The sequence below is a fragment of the Anabas testudineus genome, chromosome 22 (genome assembly GCF_900324465.2).
Source record: "Anabas testudineus chromosome 22, fAnaTes1.2, whole genome shotgun sequence".
Taxonomy (NCBI): domain Eukaryota; kingdom Metazoa; phylum Chordata; class Actinopteri; order Anabantiformes; family Anabantidae; genus Anabas; species Anabas testudineus.
The window spans coordinates 6,648,376-6,673,608 of record NC_046630.1 but is presented as its reverse complement, the minus strand read 5'-3'; the positions used below and the strand labels follow the sequence as shown (position 1 = coordinate 6,673,608).

Below are 25,233 nucleotides of genomic sequence, written 5' to 3'. Positions count from 1 at the left end.
CATGTGTTTGTATGTATGTGTGCGTGTGTGTGTTCATTCTCCCTTCAGAGTAAGCACAAGTCCAGCATTCCTCTTTGGTTTCCTCTGCACCGTTCTTTCTCTCTTCCCTCCCCCTCCCTCCTTTTCTACATCACCCCATTCTCCACTCCATCACCAACTCTGTCTCTCTTCTGGTAAAAATGTACTCACTCGGTGTGTGTGTGTGTGTGTGTGTTAGAAAGCGGGTGAATGAGTGAGAGAGAGCAGGTCGCTCTTAGACTGAATACCTTTTGTAAAAGGAGCTGGGATTGAATGGGAGTGGTGTTGGTGGCACTTTCCCACCATATTTAGAAGCTGCCCCCCTTTCTCCAAACACACTCACACATGCAGTGTGTACGTGTGTGTATTAAATGCCAGCACAGATTAAAGTTGTCAGCTGATAAAATGGGTTTAAAATCACTTGAATCAATCTCAGTTGAGTTTGATGTGTACTGTTTGTTTGCACAGTGCTCAGTGTGTGTGTGTGTGTGTGTGTGTGTGTGTGTGTGTGTGTGTGATTGAATAGTCATTCACTTCTGAGCAGTGACACCTGAGAGCATTCCTTGCTATTTAACGCACCAAGGATGAGGAAGAAGATACCTCTACCTATGTCTTGCCTGCTGCTTCTTATATTCCTCTCCTGTGTCACTGCATTTATGTGCACATTAAAAACCAGTTACACCAAGGAGACGGAACGTGCATTCAGCCTGTGATTGACATATTCAATAGAGATCAGTGTCTCTACTTAATCTATTGTCATTGCCAAAATCCAGTCTAGCCAATTAAGCTCCAAACTCATGACCTGTAAACCATACCACTACAGACAATAACATTATCCGAGTACCAAATGTCGTTCACTTTCAATTCTCCATTTTGCTCTCTCGATTCCCTTTTTTGTTTGCTTTGCAATTAGTGAAATCCAAGTAAAATTCCCTTTTCTAACAGTAACAAAGAAGTCAGGAAGTCAGAAGGGCCTGATCAACGTTCAGACCCGGTCACTAAGCCAGTGTGCCAAATTGATTCAAATTGATATATTTGGACTGACAAAGGTTAAACCTGCCATACCTTTCTAATTGGACTATTAATGTGTTATGTTTTCTGTCTGTTGTTTTGTTTGGCTATACTTTTCCCTTTTTTTTTTTTTTTTTTTTTTTTTTTGAATCTCCAACTTTCTCTGCTCAACAGCTACATGACAAGAATTGATGGTGAAAGTGCTTAGGTTCAGCACCCAGCATGACTTGTGCAATGCGAATAGCACAGCAGCAACAATGTTGATATCTTCTTACTTCTGTGTTTTCCAGTCACATGAGTGATGGTATTTAAAAAAGGTGGTTGTGTAAGATTCTCGCGAAGCTTGTACATGAGCAGTCATAAGAGTTCAGTACTCTGTCAGAGTAGTTTTGCAGCCCAATAAAAAGAAGGATGATGGTGACTTCTTATGAAAGGAACCAAGGACCAGGGTTTACTTTTACTGAGCTCTTGAAGAGTTCCCAAGTTTCTGGAAATGTTGACATGCCAGATCAAAGAGCTTTGAGTATGACTTTCTCTCTTAGTGCATATTAGTACAGTGGAGCCATGTTTGTTCTTATTGAGAAGTAGTTTAATGACATAATACATTTCTGTGTAATGCATATTAGTGCATATGGGTGTGATAATTTGATAACGTAATGCATAGTTCTGCCACAGCATATGATTCTTCTGCAATTAATACTGATATTAAACAGAACAGTGAGCAATTATTACAGGTAATTTTCAATCAAATTAAACAAACTGCATTTGGTTTTCATTCTTTTCCACAGGTAAAGGAAACATCCAGGACACAGTAAAGGAGATTGATATAGAAACACTATCTTTGTTCAATTCAAACTCAGACAGATTCTTTCTGCAGAGTAGGTCTTAAGGTTCAACCTACTTTCTGTTTGAGTTCAGACTTTTATAGATTTCCATCATCTCCAGTGCCTTTCCCCTGTTAATAGTGCTCTGGGGGAAAGCTGGATTACATCTGAAATCAATGCTTATCTCTTTTTGTGACACATTCACTTCTAAGGACCTGTCATATCTGAGCTATGTGTCATCCTTCCTTAAAAAAGACTGACCAAAAGCTGACCCATTAGCTAATTTTAGCTGTTTCAGCGTGCGCTACAGGATATAATAACAAAGGTATTGAGAAGCGTATCAGTCAGATGACTGAGGCTGAATTCTGCTGAAGGCTGAGAAAAAGTCAACAAACAATATCCAGTGATGATTTGTTCTCATATCTCAGCGTGCAGAAGGTCAAAAGGAGTTTGACAGCCCTATTGGCCCTAAAGGCAAACTGCAGCGCAAGGCTTCGTTCAAGGCAACAGATGTTTTTCCATTTTGATTGTTGCTCTAAGTAAACATTACACAAAGCTTTATAGAATCAAATGCTCTTTTCTGCTCTATTCTACCAAATTTTAAGCTTTTAATTCCCAAGTCTGAACTTTTTTTTTACTGTATAGATCAGTAGGACAGGAGGAAGGAAGAAAATTACTAAGGGGGAAATGCTGATGTACTGACTCAGCATTATACCACATGACAAATACCAGGACACTAACTTTGATCTCACCAGGTAGAGGAGTTAAAAAGCAACACTCATCTTGTGCTGCAGTGGTGGAGAATTGCACTGTATGTGACTGATTTGGTAACGTTAGCTCTATAGCACCTGTATTTTTTTCTAATACGCAATGTGCTGTCACATTGCTTTATTTTCTTTACGTCATAGACAACATTTTTGTGGTTAGAAATAAAGAAGAAGTTGACATGTGATTAGTTTCACACTGTCTCTTTAGAGCTTCTGTTTTCGTGCGTAGACGTATAAGCTGGTAGTGTCATGTCATTTGAATTTTGAGTATTGTTTCATTAACATGGTTTATATGAAGTTTCCCAGACTAAATTTAATTGGAGAAAGAAATACCAGTCTCAAGAGGTTTGACTTGTTTGGAGGTGGCACAAATGTGAGTTTGTCTCACTGTGTGTTTTGCTGTGTGAATGTTGGTAGGGAGACAGAGGTGTGAAGGAATCCAGTGGAAGTAAGTCAGACAGTCTGTTAAGTGGTTGTGAATAACCATTATGCTTCATCAGGATGGACAAACTGCAGTCATCGGGCGTGTGTGTGTGTGAATGATGAATGACTGTATGAGTAATGAGTGTTGTGCTATTAGGTCAGAGTTGCCCCTGGATGTCTAAAGAGTGTGTGTATCTGTTTGTATGACTATCATTGTGAGTACCAGCATGAATTCATAACCATTGGACTGAGGACATTTTTACAAAGTGAAGGGGTTTTAGACTAGGTTTTAGGGTTAGGGTAGAGTTTAGAGTATGGCAGTTTGTGTTAGGGTCAGGGTAAGGCAGTACATGTGATAGATTACCAATTGAGTTAATTAGCATTATGTCAATGAGTGTCCTCACACTGACTGCTATACAAAAATGTGTGTGTGTGTGTGCGAGAGAGAGAGAGAGAGAGAGAGCTACACGTCGATGTGCTTTTCTCTATGCATCTTTTATGTTATGGCTCTATGCTGGAAGCAGTTTCTGTACTTACACACAGATTCTGTCTAATGGCACAGACATTTGTACATATACAACCAGACACACACACTCTCTCTCTCTTTCACACACATACACAAAATCATTCATACACCCGGACAAGTGGGTGATTGTTTTCTGGATCCAACATGGAATTTTTCAATTTAACATTTTATCCCTGCTGGGAATCGACACCTTATTCCTCCCACATTCCTCTGGGGAACGGAAACCACTTGCGTGTGTGTGTGCGCGCGTGTGTGTGAGGCATGGTGATGTCTGAAGCTGTCAACAGCAGCATCCATCTGGTAATAATTCTACTGGGAAACAAAAGTCATTATTCATTCATTGATAAATTTCCACATAGATCCTATAGGAAATGTGCAACACACCACAGAGAACAGCTGCTAAAAATCCTCTACATAGAATTTCCACAAATCCAATAAATATTTAATCTTTAATTTGTTTCTCCACTATGCCATTTCATTGTCATTTGCTCTGTTGCTGTTTAAATTTAGACAATTATAAGTGATAGATTGACATTATAGCAAATATGCATGTAGATGTATACTTGCATATACAGTGAAAGGGTTAGCTTAGCTTGGCATGATGACAAAGTGGCCCCTTAAACCTTAAGCATGTAGCTTTTCCAGGTCCAAATCTTCACGTCCTTCATGCTGAAGGGTTTCCCACTGCCTGTCTTACTGCACACCAGAGTTCCCTGGAAGTTGCACAAATAGCATACGTTACTGGAATCTCATTGCTGCATGTGATTCAGGCCGATGTGTTTGGACAGTCCTCTTGCTCATTCTCTGTCTATTTATCATACAAGCAGATGCTTCATGTGCTTCATCCCGCTCTCTTCCTCGCTCCTTTCTTCTCTGTCTAGCTCTTTTTCCTGGCAGAGCCGAGAGTGGTGTTACCATCTGTCTGTGATGTGTCCTGGACACGACTGTGTGTTCAAGGCAGGATGGCCGGGCTGAGCTGGGAACGGGGCTCGAATGGAGAAAGAGAGGATTTTAGACAGACTGAAGATCAAAATGAAGAAATAAAAAGAAAAAGATACAGAGTCAGAAAGGCGTGTGAGTGTGTGTTTATGTTATAACAGTATGAGACACAGCTGTGTGATCTACTAACCTTTTCAAAGACCTTGACAGTGCGAAAAGACGACCAGCTGAAGGAAACGACACACACACAATGACACACAGCTGTTTTCAGAGGAACCCTGTGTGTGTGTGTGTGTGTGTGTGTGTGTGTGTGTGTGTGTGTGTGTGTGTGTGTGTGTGTGTGTGTGTGTTTTGTATGGCATTTTTAACCACTGAAGTGAGGACATTTTTATAAAGTGAGGACAATGCAAAATGAGAAGGGTGTCTAAAGAGCAATTTTGGGGTTAAGACTAAGTTTTAGGGTGATGCACTTAGTTGTGATGGTTAGGGTTAGGGTAAGGCAGCACATGTGATGAATTAAACATTGAAACTGAGTAGATTTGCATGGCCTACGCGACAGTAGGGAGCTAGGGAATGAATTATGCAGATTAGTGTCCTCACACTGACTGCCATACAGAAATATGTGTGTGTATGTGCGCTAACAGGAGCTTATACTATAGTCATTAGTCAGTGGCTCTTTAGCAGTGATTTCACAGCAGCATTGAACTGAAACACCCACGTCATTTAACAGTCTACCTCTGGCAGTGAATCGGTGTGTGTTTCTATACGTATGCAGACGTGTGTGTTTGTGTGAGGAGCGTTAGGTCTTGTAAACCTGTTGGGCAAAATGTCTTTGTTTCTCAGTGTGTGTATATGTGTGTGTGTGGGTCGGCGCACAGTGTATATCGCTGCTGACGTGAGTGCATGGGAGTTTAAGTTGTTGAGCTTTGTGTTCATCTACTGTGTGTGTGTGGTTTGGGCTGTGTGTACGTGTAAGCACATATGCATTTGCCTGATGAGGACCACATGCAGAGCAGGCACAGTTGTTTTGTTTTTTCTTTAGCACTCACCATACGTTTATCCAATTAGGTGAAACTATGTTATTTTCCACTTAAGATGAATGGCTCTGGTTGTTGTTTTTATTTTTTTATAGTAATGCTTTTGGTTTTACTGCTATTATTACACAAGCAAAGAAAGCGTCTCCAGATTTAGCTCAAGTGTACTCTCCAAACGCCAACACGAGTGACCCCAGAAGACCTTCCCATTCTTGCTACTTCTGCATGTTTATATGAAATACTCATCTAGTGTGTGCTGCATTTACAAAGCTGACAGGTGCAGTTACTAAGTAACTAAGATCTTATTCATACAATATTTCTTTTATTATTAATCCTCCATACAGGATACTCACTATAATCCCTCCTTTCTTTTACAGGACTATTGTTGATGATGAAGAGCTTTGAATTGGTCTCTCACTCTCGTCTGTGTTTGTCTGCCTCTTTAATCTTTTTTTCTTTTATATTAACATGATTCAACTTGTTGGATTTTGCCAGAGTTGATATGTCTGTACAAAGCCTGTAGCAAAGCCCTAATGTGAATCTGTAGAAACACTGGAATCATGTCATATCCTCTGTCTCTTCTCTTCTTCTGTGTGTTTGTTGTCTTTGCACTTATACAGAAGTTTATCTTTTTTGACCTTTGGGCAACAGGTTCGGGCTTTGTTCTGCTCACCTAAATCATTTACTCCAGTGCGTGTATTACTATGTCTGTCTTATTTTGTGCACGCCTCTTTCATTAGAAGTATATCTGCGTATTGATTTAAACTGGGATAAAAACTCCTAGACTACAGTAAACACAAAAGAAAAAAACAGACACATTTAATAAAAAGCTCCTCAACAATGCAAAATATTTTCACGCTCACGTGAAGTGGAAAATTGGCTTGTTGATAAAGGAACTGCGTGATAACCACCGATGGAAACTCATTGGTTGGCTGGCTCAGTGTAGACTTGGCACTAACTGGCGTTATATTTAATTATAACACAGTTAGCTGCTTATTTGCTTTCTTGGCAAGTCTCAGATGTAACGTTGATAACACTTTTGTTGGTTCAGGATGAAGCAATAACCAGTAGCCAGCTAGCTTAGCATAAAAAGTGCAAGCAAGGGGAAACATTTAGTGTCTTTATATGTCAGTCTTTGTAAAGTAAACAAAACAAACGGCACGCCACGTTAGTGAGCTTTAGATGTGATCATAGGTGGATTTTGTTAGCTTTAGACAGAGCCGGACTATCTGTCTGCTGCAGGCTCCTACTTCATATTTACACAACACACATACACCTGGATACATTTTCATATTATACTCCGAGGAAATATACAAAATCCGTTTTTTTCCCATGAATACAAATCTCACAAATTTCACTCATGTTTTGTCATGTGTAAGAATCCTGTTTGATTGCTTTAAACTAGTACAGGGAAATACAGCTACAACATGTGTGTGTGTGTGTGTGTGTGTGTGTGTGTGTGTGTACATATAACTGTACAGCACTGATATGTCATTCTGTCTCTGTACTTTCCCAGGTAGGGCAGTTCAGTGAATTTCTCCATGAATGTACGTCACAATGATGATGACAGACCAGATTCCACTGGATTTGGCCCCACCCCCCCTCCTGAATGGGGAGGTCCCTCTCATGCCTCACATGGTTAACGGTGACGCGGCACAGCAGGTAAACACACACTTACACGGACATACAGACAGTGTAAAACACATACAAATGTCTGTGTTGCTACACATGCGCATGCACCCTCCAGATGTAATCACAAACATCAAACAGTGTTGCAGACACTTCTTGTTGTCATTGTGTCACATACCTCACTGGCTGTTGCCTCAGGTAATGAACAGCTGCCAAGCTTTTACAGTAACAGGAACAAGGAACAAGCACAAACACAGACGCATGTAGGCAAATACAGTTTTATCAGTCTACCATAGAAATGCTGTTAAGCTGCATATAAACCCCGTCATGAACTCTGCACAGGCGAAAGGAAGCAATCAACATAATTGAAAGCGTCACGTTTAAATGACCTGCGTCTACCTCTGTTGTGACACATGCATTTTTACACTGCACGCTCTTGGTAGATGAGGGCTCATAATAAAGTGCATGTCTCATCCCCAGCCTGTTCCCTCACAGCCCAGAGTGAACGTGGTGGGAGTGTTTTTGGCTGCAACACATAACAGTTAGGGAGGGTTTTGGCTGTAACACACAGCAGTTAGGGAGCTCTTTTTATTGTAACACCCTGCAGTTTAAACTTGGTTCCCAGTGTGGAATCAAGAATCTAGACCGATGATTATATAGATTTTAACTCTGTGTGTGTGTCCATGTTTGTTTGCATGTGTTTGTTTCTTGGTCTTCCTTAGAGAGAGAGAGAGAGAGAGAGTATGTGTGTGTGTGTGTGTGTGTGTGTATGTGTATGTGTATGTGTGTCTTTCTTTTACCCTTCTGGTGTATGTGGGCACATGAGTCTGTGTTGAGTCTGAGAACATACTGTACTCGTGTTTGTCTGCTTGCTTGTCTATCGGCTTTCCTGTCTATCTATATCTACCTGCCCGTATGTTTATGTGAATCATTAAATGTTCAAGAAAAAAAATCTGAATGATGTGATTTTTGTGCAACACTATATCATTACACTGTATTGTATTTTAAAAAATGTTATATGAATTACGGAGGAAAACAAATCCCCACAGCACATTTTATAGCAATTTGAACACCCCATAATAACAATAGGGATTTGTTTGCAATAGTATGACAATATAAACAATATAGCCAATTGGACAATCTGTATTCTGTTCCATTTAGAAAATAGAACTGCAATAATGTAACCTAAGATAGGTTTCCTATGCTACTGTATGATAGGTTTCACATATTGATTACGTCTGTGTATGAATATTGGAAAGCATCTCCACATAAAGGAATCAGGTTCAGTGATTTATTGTCAACTTTTATACCTTTAGACATTCATCTACTCAAACTCTTTATCCAACATCATTTTGCTTGATTTTAACTTATTTAAAAATGTGTGTGACATTTACTTTTTGCATGAGGTGTTAAGTGTTTATGAGAATATTTATTTATTATAAAACCTTTTCTGTTATACATGAAAACATTCCAGTCTAGCAACTGTTTGGCATTTTATGTACAAAGATTTGCTTTAAAAAAATAATAGTTTTGTTACACAGTGTTTATGTGATTAAAGGAACCTTTTTGCAATAGTTTGATTGAATTCTAAATTGAAATTAAAACTTGTTGGTGTATCAAACCATTAGAAGACTGGATTGTTGCAGATGCAATAATCAGTCATGCTGTCAACATAACAAATCTACTAAAACATGTCATCACTATTTTGTTTATGTTATCTATTCTATTAGCTCAGTAGGTTAAAACATAACACGTACGTATATGCAGGAACTCCACACATACACCCACATGGTCTGAAATGGGGGTTTTCTCAGTCTTTGGGAAACATGGGTCGCCCTGTACTATGCTGGGGTTCCCATAGCAACAGCAGCCGCTGCAGCAGATAGAGCAAGAAGTGTGTGTGTGTGTCTGAGGGAGAGGAGCAGGTTAGCGCTGAGATGGGAGACCATGCAGACACTACAGGGGCAACATAGGATATGAGTTTTTCACGACGGCACACCTGTAGATTATAGACAGGGCTGTGCTTGTGGGTGCATGCATGTGTGCGTGTCTGTGCAATGGAGGGTCACCTGTTTCATGTCTACAGCCACGTGTACACTCTCAACAATCTCTATGCGGAGAATATGACGGTAAGGTGCATGCATTCTCCCTTCAGGCACATAAACACAAAAATTAAAGCAGTCTTTGCATGATTTGGCTTCATTTGGACTTGCTCACCTTTTGAGTCTGTTTAATTGTGATATATTCCTCTCACCGTGTCTGCAAAATGTGGGTATATTGGTTTTAGTGCATTTGGTGTGATTAAAACAGGAAGGATTTTCACAAATCAGGGTGTGTGAGATGGCAGCAGTGTCTCACTATTAGGTTATCCAACACCTCACTCATATTCGTGAACTCTCTGTCCTCTATGCTTTGAGATCCGAGATCCGGTGTGTTATATCACCTCTGCAAGCCTGTTGGCTGCCCTGCGGAGTGTCTGGTTTTGTGATTACTGAATAAGGATGTACAGTATGTTTATGCCAGGTTTTTGTTTTTCTTAATACCATCTCAGTTTCTGTTTTTTTTATCAATTAATCTAATTTGTGAATTGTAATATTATTATCTTTATGTGTGTGGGCGGGTGTGTTGGTACAGGTGATCCTGGTGCAGGTGAACCCAGGGGAGACATTTACCATTCGGGCAGAGGACGGCTCACTGCAATGCATCCAGGGTTAGTCCCCTCTATTATTACTACATTATCATAATAACATGTGACTTGGTGGGCTATTCTGTGTGTGTCACTGTTAGACAGTATTTCCCATAACTTTAATTATTTTCTGGCTGCACATACTTTAGTAATAGTAATTAGTAGTAATCGCTTTCTAAAGCTTATTATGTATTTTATATAAAGTCAGCTTATTTTGATCTTTATAACCACTTAGGTTTCTAAAGAGTTCCACTTATTTCCCCCAAATTAAACAAAGCAATTCTAGTGGCATACAAATGAAAACTACTACTACTACTACTACTTAGAAGCAAGCCATACAAATTTCAGAGATTTCTTTAATGCAAGAACCTACTAAGTATTCATTGTAATGAATTTGTTATCATCATTGATTGTCTTTTGGTTTTAGTTGTCCTACAATGTAGTCTGTGAATGCAAAGTTCATTCTTTCAACTGCATTATCACACAGTGGTGATGTGACTGTAAAATGGGAAATTGCTATCATGATGCTACATCCTGCAAGTCTAATATATCTGAAAAAGTACCTGCCTTGCAGAAACTGTATATAAAATATCAATACTAATGAAAAAGTGAATAATAATATTTGGTTTTACTTGCTCTAAAACTCTAAAGACTAAAGGTCTTTTAGCACTGCAATCATTAATACAACAGTAAGGGTGCGGAAAAGGAAGTTGGGGAAAATGCTTGCATCTAAGTGTGTTATTTCCAAATTAAAAACCTGCAGCTGAAAGCATAGTTAGTGACAGACTAACACTAAGTGGGCAACAGTGGTCTCATTCTCTGGCTGGATCTGATATCCATGCATGAAGTGACTGGAAATGTAAGCCACTTAGAAGCTCTTAAAGAAAGGAGGTCACAGTAACACGGGAATTTCCCCAACTCTTGTGGAATTGCGTCCCACTTTGATGATGTCAGCAAAGTAAGCTGCTGCTCAGAATCTTTAAAAGGTGCCTTTGTCTTTCTCCGTCTGACTGTCTCTCTTCATCTCTCACACTTTCTTTGCCCACTGAGCGAAGGTTTTCTTCAGCAGAGAGCAACTCGGACACTGCCTCCCCCTTGGAAAATAAAAAAAGCACCACCATGCCATACTCTAGGTTGTAACTAATTACAGCTCGCCTCCTCTACTCCACCCGCCGTATAATTTAATTTTTCCCTTAAATTAAAGAGATTGCCCCAGGCAGGCCTAGGAGCACGGATAATGCCAGATAAAACAGTACACAATAAGAGAGACGGATGCAAAAATGTGCCGATACAGTTGAGAGAGAAATGTAGAGATATGTATCAGTAGATTGATTAAAGACAGATGAAAGAATTGTGTAATGTACACAGTGATTAGATGAATGGGATAGCGACGGGTCTGTGATTTGCACAAAGACGCGCTATTGGTGGTTGTCTTTTCTTTTGCAGGGATGCATGTTTGCATGGAAAATTTAGCATTGCAGGCAGACAGTGTATGTCTGTTTGTGCTTTTTTCGGTGCCTTTCACTACAGTCAATGACAGTTAATTGGGTGGGGGCTGGGGGCTTGAGGTAATGTTTGAATGCACATATTATTAATGTGGAGGGCCACACACACTCACAAACTCTTGCTCTCTCTTTCCCTCTCTGTCTCTGTCTGGAGGAGGTCACTGGGTTTAATGAGAGGTGGAGTGTGGCAGTGTGTTTTGAAGGCGAACTGAGTCGCTCTTTAGACGGAGACTCGGTGTGATTACTGAGAGCTCTGTGTTTGCATATGCTTGTGTACTTGTGCGCCTGCAAGTGTGTTTGCACTTTGGCGTACTTGAATGCAAGTGTGTATGCGACGGAGTGAGATTGCAGAGACCTTAGGGCACAACCAGGAACCAGCTTTTATATAAAGTAACCTCTGTTTAGCTGCTGCACTGCGGTGCATGCATGTGAACATGCATACACAGACACACACAGACACACACACACCCACGGACCCTCTGCCAAGGTAGAACCAGCCTGCAGACGTCGACATAGCAGCTTAAAGAGATTCTTTCATATGAACCTTTAGCCTCCCATCTCCACTGCCCCCTTCTCTCTTTTCGTGCTGTTTCCTTTTTCTGTACATCTTCCTTATCTCTTCATTCATCTGCATGAAAGCAACTGTTGTATTTGCTGGATTGATGTTAAGTGCTGCTCATTATCCACACCACCGCTAAATGCTACTGGCTGAATTATGCGCTTTTATTTGGACTGAAAGTTTACATAGAATTTTATTACGCTCATTAAATTCCATAACCTCAGGGCCTATAAAATCTCACAACTACACTGTACACATTCAAACAGTTCAAGCTTATCTAAAATATAGAAATGTTTTTAGTTATATTAAGTCGTTTTAACTATCAGGTACAACAATCATACACTTAATCTTCTCTGTCTCATCAGCCACCTTCTGTCTTAGTCTGTTTTTTTTTGCATTGAGCGTTTGTAGCAAAGAATGAATCTGTCTTAATCTGAGATCGTCTCTGAGATCAGTTAGCTAATCAGCATGTACTCCTCTCCGTCCCTGTTTAAACAGACTGACCTCTCCGTGCTCCAGGGGTCAGTTCCAACTGATCCCACTCCTAATTACACCCCGCCCCCACTCCCGGTCCATCTCTCACTGTCTCATCGTGTTGGTCTCATGTATCTTCTCCCTCCTTTACACCAGACCCCTTCCCCCAGACCCCCCCTGTCCCTTTCTCTCTACCTCCCCCACCAAGACCATTCCCCTGAGCTTTCCCACACTCACATCAAAGGGCAAGACTCTAAAGGGTGTGTTAGAGCACCCTGCTCTGGAATGTGAGTGTTAATATGTGTGTGTATGTGTGTTTTACAAAGCTGTGTTGGTTTACTATGTTGTTTGCTCTTTGTTGGTCTTTTATGAGGGATGATGAGGCCAGGGGGGTGAAGAGCAGGGAGTTGTGGCCTGCCAAGGACGACGTGATATCACAAGGCTTCGATGGCAGCAGTTAGACCCCTCCTCGATACAGCCTACTTTCTAATAACCTATCAGCCTAATTAGAAAAAAATAACTATACTCAGTCACTACATTGAATTGATTACCATAATATTGGTTGAATTTAATGCATGGAGGTGAAGTGCATTCACTAAGTATGTAGCTGCAAGATGATGGTTGTACTGATGCACTGCTGCAGTGGCCTAATGGAAAGTGTAGACTCTGTTGTATCTTCGTTTGGCTGGCCCATATTACTACCAAACAATAGTGTGGCATGTGTGTTTTCTGGAGAGAGAGAGAGTGTGAATCATGTGATGCCCTGTTTTGTGGTTTTCCAGCAGATGTTTGCTATTTGTTTGCTCTCTCTCTTTGTGTCTCCCTCATTTTGTTACGCTGTCTCCATCTGTGGGTGCATCCTAATTCTGTTATTTCATATTGCCACGCTACTCCTGGAATGAATCAGGCCTGCTGTCATTAAAGATGTTCCACGTCCTTTACTTCTGCACAGATAGGCTTAGATGGAGTGGTTTAGGTGGACGTTCTTTATTAAATAGATACTCACTATTAAAAATGTGGATGTTGCATTAAAATTACACAGATCACAACAAATTACTGTTCATAGATAGACAAATGTTTTCAATAACTCAGATTCAATTCAGTTTTTTTATTTGCATTGTTTTCAAATTACACTGCAGTTAAAGACAGACTTCAACAACCCATTACAATGCAGCACATGTGATAGATCGCTGAGGATTCACTGCCCTTTCTTCACTGTTCGGCCTCACAAAGCAGTGCGAGGCCGATTCCTGACTCTATGCAACGTTTCAACGTTGCACCACTTCCTTGTTTAAATGGTAGGAATAAAGTGATTAAGGGAAAAAAACCTTGCGTTTTTCCCTTTTAAGTATTTTTATCAGACTCTCAGCTTTTCTCTCCCTGTCATTGAGCCTGAATTTGAACCTCTCCGTCTGTCTCTCCATCTTCATCTCGCTCACTTTGTCTCAGTTTCTCTCTGCTTCAGTGGTTGTCACAGCTGGATGGATGATGCTGATATCCCCCAGTTATCCCTGATATCCCTGGTTTCACTGCATTGCTGCAAAATGCACGTTGAGGTTCACTTTTACCAGCCTTCTTCATTCTGAGCTCTTTGATGTAAATGGAAATAGCTGGTTGAGAGAAATATGGTGGAAAGTCTCGCGGCCTGTGTTTACACCAGGCCAGATGGTTCTAAACAAGCTGGAGGAGAAGGCACAAATACACTTTTGTAGAAGGGCTTAATTTAGAGTACTGTTCAGATGGTCCCTTTGCTGCTTGTAACCAAAGGTGGTTCTTTTAAGAACTTTTTCAAAACTGTCTAGAAATCATAATCCCACCCGTATGGGACAGTCGCACTGAAATAAAAATTGCTGTGCAGTAGGGAGAAGGTTGGCTGATGTCTGTATTACAGCTGACCTGCTGGCTGAAATGATTTACAGTGTGTGTACTGGAATGAACTGCAACACTTAAGTGTTGTTATCCTTAGTTTTGTAAAATGGAAGTAGATTTACATCCATCATTTTAAATGTGGTAAAAAAAAAAAAAAAAAAAAAAAACGTCTGGGTGTGCATGTGTCTCTATCCTTCTGTTTGTGTATTTATGGGTGTGTAAATGGGTGTGACTAGACTAGGCATAATAAATCCCATTACCAGTGTTGTGTATTCTAAACTCTATTTATGTAGTTTGACAAAAAGGCAACATTTGTGATTATATAGCTTTTCCCACATAAGTAAAGTGATGCTTTTACATGGCCATATAAATCAAATGTCTATTTCTGTCAAGCGTAAAGGATCCTGAGTGAGATGAGAAGATATTACAAGGTTAAATAAACCTAAATCCAATATCTATAAACCTTAATTGGACAAAATGTCTTTGCAATAAAGTATGTATTTAATTTGTGACATCACTGTGTCTCATGGACACAATCAGGTGTGTTGCTGTTGCACAGGTATCACACTGGTTGTTTTAGAGGGACCACTAAGTCTTGCATCTCTTTTATCTTGCTCCCACTTTTGTCATTCTCTTCACAGCTGCAGTAGCTCAAACATTAGCATGTTGGCTGCTCCTCCTACGTTCGGTGCCATGTGCAACGACCTTACCTGACGTGGCTGCAACTCTGTTCCACCTACATGTTTGTAGTAAATGTGGCTTGGTGCAGTGCTGTTGTCATTATCATTGGCTTTTTGGTGTTGTCTGTCAAAACATGGATGCAAACACTTCATACAAAAGAAAAATCCAGTGTTTGTAATGTGTGTTTATGTAGTTTTAACAGCCAGGCAAATTAAGATGTTTTTACAGAGCATTTATGAACAAGTTTGTATGTCCTCAGGCCAAGAGCTAGTCTTATGTGAGTGTGGTATGTCCCTTTGGATTTGGCATACTGGTCACCATGGGAATGGGCTCTCACTCCAGGTAGTGTGTAATGGAATGTGGTCCCTCTAGGCACAGTGTGTGTGCATGTGTGTGTTTGTGTGTGTGTGTGTGTATGTGTGTGTGTGTGTGCAGCATACCTGCGTTTTCTTTTTCCAGTATTTTCCACACAAGTGTCCATTGTGATAAACAAAAAGAAGAGAGAGGATTGGTTTCGTTCATTTGGCAGAAGGTAGTCAAGAGCTTGACTTCAGAGTGTGTGAGGCAGAGAGGGAGCTGATTGTTGTTGTATGCCCTGCCCAGAGCTCAACTCAATGCCCTCACTCAGTAGGGCATGAGGAGGCAGAAGGAGGAGGAAGGCAGGCTGAAGTGAAGTGGAAATAAAATAATATAATGAAGGAAGGTAAACAAAGGAAGAGAGGCACAAAGAAAAAAGAGGGATGGAGTGAAAGTGAGAGAATCAGACTCTACATGTCTGGTCGTGTCTGCTGCCATGCATTCCGGGCGAGGCCACTTCCTCTATGCAATGACCCCAGCCACCTCTGCACTGCTGCCTTGGTCTGGCCTGCCAGCTCCAAGGAAGTCTGCATTCGCTGTTAGGACTGGCCCACTTAGGGCAACACTTGGTGGTAGGAGGGGTTTTAGGGCGCAGAAAACAGTGGGCAAGGCTGCTGTGTCTTTCTTCATATGTAATACTGTGTGAAAGTAGAGCAACAGCTGTGTAGAGGAGAGTGCTTGCAGAATTTTCCAGAGAGACAGAGCGAGAAAGAAAGAGCTTTTTAAGGGATGAAATTCTTGGCTCCCTTGAAGCTTAGGGTGCAGCTGGAGCATTTCTCCGTCCCTCCGCCCTCCTTCCCGCCTCCCTTCTCTCCTTTCCTACGTCCTTCACTTCTTCCCTTGCTTCCCCATCTCTCTTTTTTTATTATTTATTTTTTACATCATAACACTTGAGGGCCCTTTAAAAATGTTGAATATTTTCCACATGTTGCTCATGTTGCTTTTTGGATTAGCTCCAGTTTAATTGTATGAAGCATCATTGAGCACATGGAGCTTCGTGGAGCTACAGATGGTGAAGGGATACATCAAAGCAGAGTCTTCTTTAAAAATGTGCAAATGTGCCTGAGTCATTCTGCACAGCTGCATAGGATACACATGTCATTGTTTACACCATGTCTGTTTAGATTTCATAGGGAAGCCCCCTTTTTTCGCTTTACTCATATCTGATTGGATGAAAACGCATGTGTGTCAGTCGATGGGTGGGCCCAACCAGGGTGGTTGAGGAATGAACAGAGGCTGCTTAAAAGTGAAGTTAGTTTGACCTAGATACGATTCCATATTTGTTGCCCTCTAGCATATATAGGGAATCTCCACCATATTTACACTTCCTTTTCTCAACAAGCGCGGAACATACGCGCACACACACATTACATGACCACACACACACAAACAGTGGAATTCAGACATGGGCAGTGGGGGAAGGTCCCTGCTAATCTCAGACCTCCACTCTTGCCTTCTTTCTTTTAACTGACATTCACTCCTCTTCTCTCCCTTCTCTTCTCCTCCCTTCCCTCTTCTTCTCTCCTCTTCTCCCCCCCCCCTTCTCTTCCTCCTTCTATCTCTCCCCCTGTTAATGTGGGGCATTCCTGGTGTATGACTCACAGTCTGAACAGGACTGAGTTTGTGTCCACCACAAAGAGCAGGGAAAGCTTGCACAGGGAGATAAGTACAGCTGGATTCAAATGCAGCAGGTTCTGCACAGAGGGGAAAATATGAGTAAAAATGATTAAAAGTGTCTCTGTTCCTTTACTAGGACAAGGTTTGAGAATTTGTGACGTCTTAAGGAGAGAAAGGAAAAGGGAGCAAAAGAAGGAGAGCAGGAAATGATTAGAAGCCTGTCTGTTTACACACCAACAGCTGTTGCACGTCTTTGTGTTCTTTCTCCTTCTCCCTCTCTCTCTCCTTCTAGACATGTAGCTTTTTCGATTAGGGAATGGTTATAATGAGTCATCAGTGTCTGGATTGCGTATATATTTGCCTGTGCACATCCATGCTTGCACACGTATGTCGGGAGACTCCGTGCATGTCGGCCAACACGTCTCTGTGCATGAAGATAAGTGATGTATGTATGTCCATGCATTGTGCGTTGCATGGTTACTAAGCCCAAAACAGTTATATCAGCAAGACCAAGAATAGTCTCATGTGATAGCTAGCTAGGTGTGTGTGTCTGCGGGGTCTGTTATGTCTGGATTTGCAAGTGCATTGTTGTGTGTGTGTGTCCTATTTTGTTTTATGTTGTATGTGCCAAGGTGACTGTGATTTCTGCTTGTATAAACTGTTCAAATGTCAGTGTGATCCACAAGTCCAGAGTGTATGAACAAAGTTTGTGCACATTACCATGTCACCATGACATTTCAAGAGTTAATGCACATATGCTTAGGTGTTAATCTAGGCATTGTCTACAGCTTTGGAATTTGTTTGTCTTGGAGTATGTGAGCCATGTATGTGTGTGTTTGTGCAAGTTAAGATCAAAGAACAAAGCACGGCGGGGCTCAGTGTCCCTCCAGACGTTACGTTGCACGGCTCTGGAGCAGACCCAGCAACAGAAGTAGGTCAGCTGACAGCACCCCTCCTCTGGGTGGGAGAGGACCGTAGAGAGCGATTTGGGTTGGGTGCAGGTAAAGTCTGGCACCCATGCTAAACATTGAACAGACTGAGGCTCGTGAGCTGAATAGTCGTTTACACACAGTAATCAGGACAGAATAATACGTCGATGTTAACACAATGATCTAAGAAATTTACCATTTTGGCATATGTTGCAACAGGATATTTTCCCCAAATGGGTGTCGTATAGCTTGTTTACGATAATCCTAATGTGCTAAGTTTGCTTCTCCATAAAATAAGTATATCACATCTGGGAACAAAGCTCACCATTTGGAGTTGATATATTTTCAAAAATTAAAACAGGGTCAGGGAAGTTTGATTTATACTAAGTTGCATGTTTTGAACTTCCCTGGGGATGTTTAGTGTTAGACACTTATAGTACAGCTGCTGTCTTGGCCTGGTCTCGCTCGTAAAAAGGATACTTTAGCTTACTGCGACTAACATGGATTAAAAAGGGATTACATAAAATAACCAGAAATTAATAAATTAAGTTTAAAAATGCCAAAGATTGTCAAAGCATTATTATGCAGGGCAGTGTAAGGTCAGCAGTTCCATATTAGAGGAAACATTGTAGACTTAGATTAGAAATCAAGTACCACACAAGTGCTTTAGATATTTTAAAAACATATGTAGATTTATGAAGTGTTTATTCCCTCCCGAGGATGCAAGGATGTGTCCACTAACATAAAAATGACACCTGCTTTATTTGGTAGCAACATAACATAATAATGCTTCTGTTCAGCTGACAAAATGTCCAAGTACTAGTATATTTATTTTGTTGTTGTAATTTTCTTGCAAAATAGATAAATATGATATCAAGGTTTTAATTTTCTTGTGACTGACAGAGGAGCAGAATAAGTTTATTATGGGATTTAATCCCCTCACCCGGGGACATGGGTCAGAACCACCGCAATCAATCGGAGGTGGAACTGAATACTTTAGTGCACAAATCTGGCAGTTCTGTTTGGCAGGGGCAGGATACCTCCCTGCCATCACATGCCATACAGCATTCGGTTTGGGCGGGGGTGATTTTGCAGAAGATGGGGGTGGAAATCTTCCTCCACCGTTGTTGCAAATGTTACTAATTTTATTTATTTATTTTTTAACAATCTGTACAGAGGAGAGCATACTTAATTTAAAATATCACCCTGTACCATTTGCAACAACGGTGGAGGAATAAAAACACACCCCCAGTTTTACAAGTCTCAAAGCCATTGTTTCTCTTCAGCTCTTTAATGTGTTGTTAAATGTTGATGAAGTCATCGTTGCATTGCTAGTTTCATCATCTGGCATAACAGAGCATGCTTTCCTCTTATTTTCTTTTAACACTGTTGTGCAACTTTGAGCTTGGAGGCTCATCCTAACTGGTTGAGGCAGATGGCCGCCCACCCTGAGCCTGATCCTGCTGGAGGTTTCTTCTTTTAAAGGGAGTTTTTCCACTCCACTCTGACCTCGTGCTTGGTGATGTGGGGTTGTTGGGTTTTCTATATAATTCTGTAAAAAGTTATGTTATGTAAGGTCTTAAAATTTAAAGTGCCGTGAGATGACTTCTGTTGTGATTTGGCGCTATACAAATAAAGTTCAATTGAATTGAATTGAAAATTGAATTAAAAGTTGAGGGGCTTACTTGTTCTGAGTAATGTGCTTATGCACACCTACACGCACACACACACACACACACACTCATTGTGTAAGTACAGTAAGACCCCAGTGTCAAACATAGCAACTTTCCAGCTTATGATTTACATTCCACAGCAAATCAGCAGCCTACTAAAATTACAGCCTGCTGCTCAGAGCACAAAGTCAGGATCAGACGTGTGGAGGTGTGTTTCTTCACCAACATTTGTACAGATGTTTGTTACTATCCACCACATCAGCAGCGTGTGCTCTTATGCATGTCTTTGTATGTGCTTGTTTCTGCATCACTCTGCCGAGTGCCGGTGTTGTTACTGAGGGCATGGCAGTGCAGGAAGTCCTGACTTCCGCCTCCATCACTGAACCTCACCCAAGCCATAGCAGAGACGTGTACCGGACTTGACTCACCGGAGATGGTCCGCAGTGCTCTGTGGTGTGTGTGTTTTTGTGTGTGTCTTTGTGAATGTGCATGTAGCATCACATGTTTCACACTAATCTGGGATATGTATATTCAGCACACTGTGCTATTTTAAAGTTGTCTCCCACATTTCCTGCTGTCTCACTTTCCCCTTTATCTTTGTCTTAGTTTGTCCTCTTTCTCTTTTTCACTCCACTTCCCATCATGCCCCATGTTCTCTTTCTTACACAAACCTAAGTTCATTAATTAACTGTGGAGATTTCATTTTTAGATCTCAGACAATAGTTCATGCTCTCGTGTGTGTGTTTGTGTGTGTGTGTGTGTGTGTGTGTGTGTGTGTGTGTGTGTACTGGCCAGGCAACAGAGGAAGCTGTCGTGGGAGTGTCTTACTCTTGGAGGACAGATAACATTACCCTTCTGATGCTTACATAACTTCCAGGCAATGCCACGTCACAACTGACCCAGACAAGCACAGCACACACACACACACACACACACACACACACACACACACACACACATACATACGTGTGCACATACAGAAATACACCTCTGTGGGGTTGTGATAGGGTATGCACCTTATTGATATTGATTTTTCTGTTGATGTGTGTCCTGTACTTTTTAGATAAAGTGATTTTTTTTTTTTTTACTTTTAAGTTTTTTTTTGTCTTTGTTTTTTGGAAATTCATCTGAGTCCTGTTGTTTTGTATTTAGGTCAGATCACAAATGGGCTCCTTTGGTCTGTTACCAACACCACACACACACATGCTTTCCCAAGAGAGTCTGTATTTCCCTCAATGTGGTGACCACATGTGCATGACTGAAATGCAGGAGAAAAAGAGAAAGTGTTTTACTTTTTTCTGTAGAAAATATACAGTCTGACATACAGAACACAAACTGATGCACACAGTTGATTTTCAGTAGATGTATGTGTCCGTGCAGTGTGTGTATGTTAGTGCATTATTATGGACATAAGTAATAGGGCGTGTGTGTGATGGGGCACTTTGAGAGCGTGCGTTGTACTGTGGGGGCCCAGCCGCAGCTGTCTTTGACAGCTGTATCAAGAGAAACATCTGATGAAATGTTGCATCATCTCCTCCGTCTGTGTATTTGTGTGAATGTATGTATGAGCAGCTGTGAACAGTCACAAGATTTTGTTTTGTTTTTTCTTTGGCATGAGTTATAGAAGAATTAAGCATAGAGTCTGTGTGTCAAAGATTTTGTATGTGCATCTGAGTGTGTGTTTGGAAAAGTATCACATTGGACTTTAGGAGCTAAAGATTTTTGTGGGGCCTAAAACCTTGTGTGTGTTTGTTTAGATATGCTATATTAATGTGAAAATCCTGCTGCCTTTTTCTTTTCTTCTACTGGGTTCATTGCCATCCTATATTTCCTAGTTTAACAAAATGTATTCATGGATTTTTCACTCTTTTTCATCTGCTGTGGGAATTGGTTGTTTTTTGGTTTCAACTGGTTGCAAAAAATGGACAAAAAGAGCTGTTTTTCATTTAGCCATTTAGCCCTCTTGATGGCTTTCAAACATCCAGATTACACATGCTAAAGCCCCTTAGTGGCACAGGTATTACAGTGACATCATCCCACATGCACGAAATGCCCTCATAATTGACCTCTGACCTGACCTCTTCAGCAGTCGGAAGCGGAAGAAGCAGCAGATGGAACATAAGACAGGAGGCGAGTGGAGAGTTTGTTAGCTGTTGTCCGGGATTCCAGCCGGATCAGGCAGAGGAAGTCGTGACTCTATTTGTGGTGTTTAAAGGGCAACGCTGGAGGCAAGACCGGAGAGTGACGTTACCACAATGTGGATCAAGGACCACACAGTGACTTATATTTACACGTGCACACACACAGACACACTTATAACCACTCTAATGCACACGTACAACTGCTTGATTATCCTGAGCTTTTCTAAATGGTAGTCCGTCTAGTGCTATATGACTTACAGCAGTGTGTGTGTGAAGAGTAGCAGCACAAAGACTGTCTTGTGTTTTGGGGGTAGGTTGGAGGGGGTGGGGGTGGGGGGGAGCCTGTTGGGTCCAGTCCTGGGGGCCAGGGATGGGAATGTTCACTGTGTGTTTGTGTGTGTGTGAGCAGAGGAATGCTGCTGTTTGCTGAGTGAAGAGCACAGAGGCAGCAGAGACTGTCCAAACACACGTCTGTTTGCCAAGTGTGTGTGTGTGTGTGTGTGTGTGTGTGTGTGTGTGTGTGTGCGCGTCTGAGAGAGGGTGACTGAGACACAGAGGAGGAGTGTATTTGGGACAGTGTGTGAGCACGAAGGAAAGTGTACTATGAGCAGTGATGGAAAGAGGTCTAGGAGGAGCTCTGTGTGTGTGAGTGTGTGTTCTCCCCATGCTGTGACCTTCTGCTCAATGAGTACTTTCATAACTCTCCTAGTCTCCATGGTAGGGCAGCAGACAGGACTGAAAGAGGTCTGTCTCTTCATACCTGTGACCTACACCCCTGCACACACACACACACACTAGGCTACACAGTAGACTTTGCCCAGGTTGTCTTTGTGCGTAGGTGTGTGTGTGTGTGTGTGTGTGTTTACTGTACTTTTACTTGTTTGTTTGGCTGATGAGGGGTCAGAAAGGTGAGAGGGAGATGAAGGGATGGAAGGAAAGAGGATGATTTAGCGAGATGGACGAAAAGAAAAAGAATAGCTTAGCTGTGGGAATGAGGAACGATAAGTTTAGAGATGGAGGGATGACGCGAGTAATATTTGAAATGAAAGGAGGGATTGAGGGATGTATTTCATAGATGCTGAGGGAGATTAATGTAGAAGGAATTCCTGGAAATATGTATGGAAGGTTCAGGGAAGGGGGCAAGGACAGGAACAGGATGGAAATAAAAACAGGATCGATTGAGTAAGAGCAGATGAGTGAAGGTACAGAGATGGAGACAGCAGTTGGAGGAAGGGAAGAAATGCCTAGACAGAGAGAGGTCTGAAGGGAGGAATGATGAAGGGAGAGAGGAAATGAGAGAGGGAGCAAGGGCAGGTCACTGATATGGCCCTTTAAAAGAGACCAGATTTTGGAATATTCAGCTGACATTTGCCTGGTGTCAACATGGACGGAAAACATTAGTGTGGCTCAGTGCTTGTGTCTTTTATAGGTACTGAGCGCCTCTGTGTGTGTGTGTGTGTGTGTGTGTGTGTGTGTGTGTGTGTGTGTGTGTGTGTGTGTGTGTGTGCGCGCGCCGTGTGATTTATTCTGAGGCCAAGTCTGCCTCCAGTTGTCCCAACGGGGTCCCAATAGCTTTACCAGCCACAGACCTCCGTGTCAGAGAGACGGGGGAAGAGAGAGGCCGAGAGATTTGATGGAGGGAGATATGGATAGTGGAAAAGTCAACATCATTTTCAATCTGCTAATTCTATTACATTTTCTTGCTTTTACTTTGGAACACAGATTTTCCTTTTCAGTGAGCAGCCATGTGCCCTCATGTGTTGCACTGCTGAATTTTTAGCTGCCATAAAGACACAAAAAAAAATCAGTAAAACACTTAAAATTATATTTGGATTTGTAATTTTTAAAGGGAACAAAGTCTTTACTCTTTTAACCTTTCACTTGAAGGGCCCCACAGGTATTCAGTGTTACACATCTGTGTCACACTAAAGACAGCCCATACCCTCTATGTGTGTGGCCGTGTTTGTGACTCTGCATGCGTACTGTTGACACGCAACTCATTTAAATTGATGAATGTAAATGAGTAAAGTTACTTTAGCACGAGCTGCCTGCATAAATAAATAAATCTTCCTCCTCCCTCCTCAGGTCCTGCGGAGGTTCCCATGATGTCTCCAAATGGGTCTATCCCCCCTATCCACGTACCACCAGGATACATCTCACAGGTTAGTATTTGTGTTAGTGTCTAAATTCAGTCTGATATGCTCTGAGACGTGCCATCATGTGTTTGCTTTGCTCTGTGTGGGAGAGTTGCAGTGAAAATAACACTCAGACACAGAGGGAGACCAACATGATTGTGTGACTGCATTTAATTAACCAGCAGCTTGATTTTGGTAAATTCTTAAAATGCAATATGGAACATGATATTATGTGTATCTCCAGCCAAACACTAGGAGATAAGATAACCAGTTTTTAATCCCCTGTTGCAAAGTGCATCACGAGAGTTTAGATGCAAATGTAAGGTATAAGCGTAGTGCGCTACATATGTTTCTATGTGTTTCCTTTTTTATGAGCAACTATCTGATGCATTAAAATAATGGAAGTCAGGAAAAGCTTGTGCACATGAAACCACACAGAAATATGGATCCTGTTTGTTGTAGTTTAGAAAAAGAGGTAACCAAAACAGCCTCCTCTGCCAACAGAGCACTGAGCAGGAATGTTCAGAATTTTATGTGTTAGAGCATTTGTTTTTCTGGCTTTCTAATGTGTGTGTCTCTGTGTTGTTGATCAGACGTCCTCTCTAGGATACAAAATAAGAACATTTTATTTATAAACCTATACAGTTATTGAACTATATAGAAAAGCAGTGCTGTTTCTGTACTAAGGTGTCCTCTAAATCCTCACTGGAAATCTTACAGGTTATTTCTGCACACGTGGTCACATAATTGAGTTTTAGAAATAAAAGGCAGATTAGAGATCATTCTGTAACTGACTCAAACACCTCTAGTCCTGACCAGTTAACAGTCAAGAGCAGATGTTTGATTACAGAAATTGTGCCAGTTCTGATTTTTTCAGATCTGATTAGTTTTTTCTCAAAGAGCTATGATTTTATTTGTAAAATTGGTTGTTTTTATTTTCCTTCATTGATAAATAATATGTGCTGTATTGTTCTATTGTGGTGGACTTTTTATTTATATATATTATTAACCTGTCTGTACACACAACCATATACAGGCTAAGCAGGATTTATATAAATTAGTAGAACACCACCTCCTCTCCAGATTTGTGATTTCTGCTTTAAACTATGGATTTGTGAATTCTCCCATCTGTTGAAATGTAATTGAGTTTGGGCTATGACATTTAGTTCATCAATTGGTTGAAGGGTGGGGTGAATAAAAGTTTAGTGAATCAACATGAGGCAGTGACAGTTGAAAATACATCTGGGGGTCTGCATGTGGTGGGATTGTGTTTTTAAGCCAATGGAAGTCAGGTCATTGGCTCACAGTGGGTGTTTGTTTGTATGTGTGTGTGTGTGTGTGTGTGTGTGTGTGTGTGTGTGTGTGTGTGTGTGTGTGTGTGTGTGTGTGTGTGTGTGTGTGTGTGTGTGTGTGTGTGTGTTCGCAGGGACAGGGCC

The 25,233-nt window shown here is 41.3% G+C and overlaps 1 protein-coding gene across 2 annotated transcripts in view; it reads left to right on the top strand.

Moving 5' to 3' along the window:
• fndc3ba (fibronectin type III domain containing 3Ba) overlaps positions 1 to 25,233 on the top strand; it is an 80,449-nt gene that overhangs the window by 13,349 nt on the left and 41,867 nt on the right. Inside the window, exons 2-4 of one of the 2 annotated variants that reach the window (XM_026339783.1) lie at positions 7,059 to 7,204; positions 9,788 to 9,881; positions 23,748 to 23,824. In XM_026339783.1, coding sequence (XP_026195568.1) covers positions 7,088 to 7,204; positions 9,788 to 9,881; positions 23,748 to 23,824 — 288 coding nt within the window. In that variant the 5' untranslated portion in view covers positions 7,059 to 7,087. Of the gene's footprint in view, positions 1 to 7,058; positions 7,205 to 9,787; positions 9,882 to 23,747; positions 23,825 to 25,233 lie in introns of those variants that run through there. The other variant, XM_026339784.1, reaches the window with a different exon arrangement.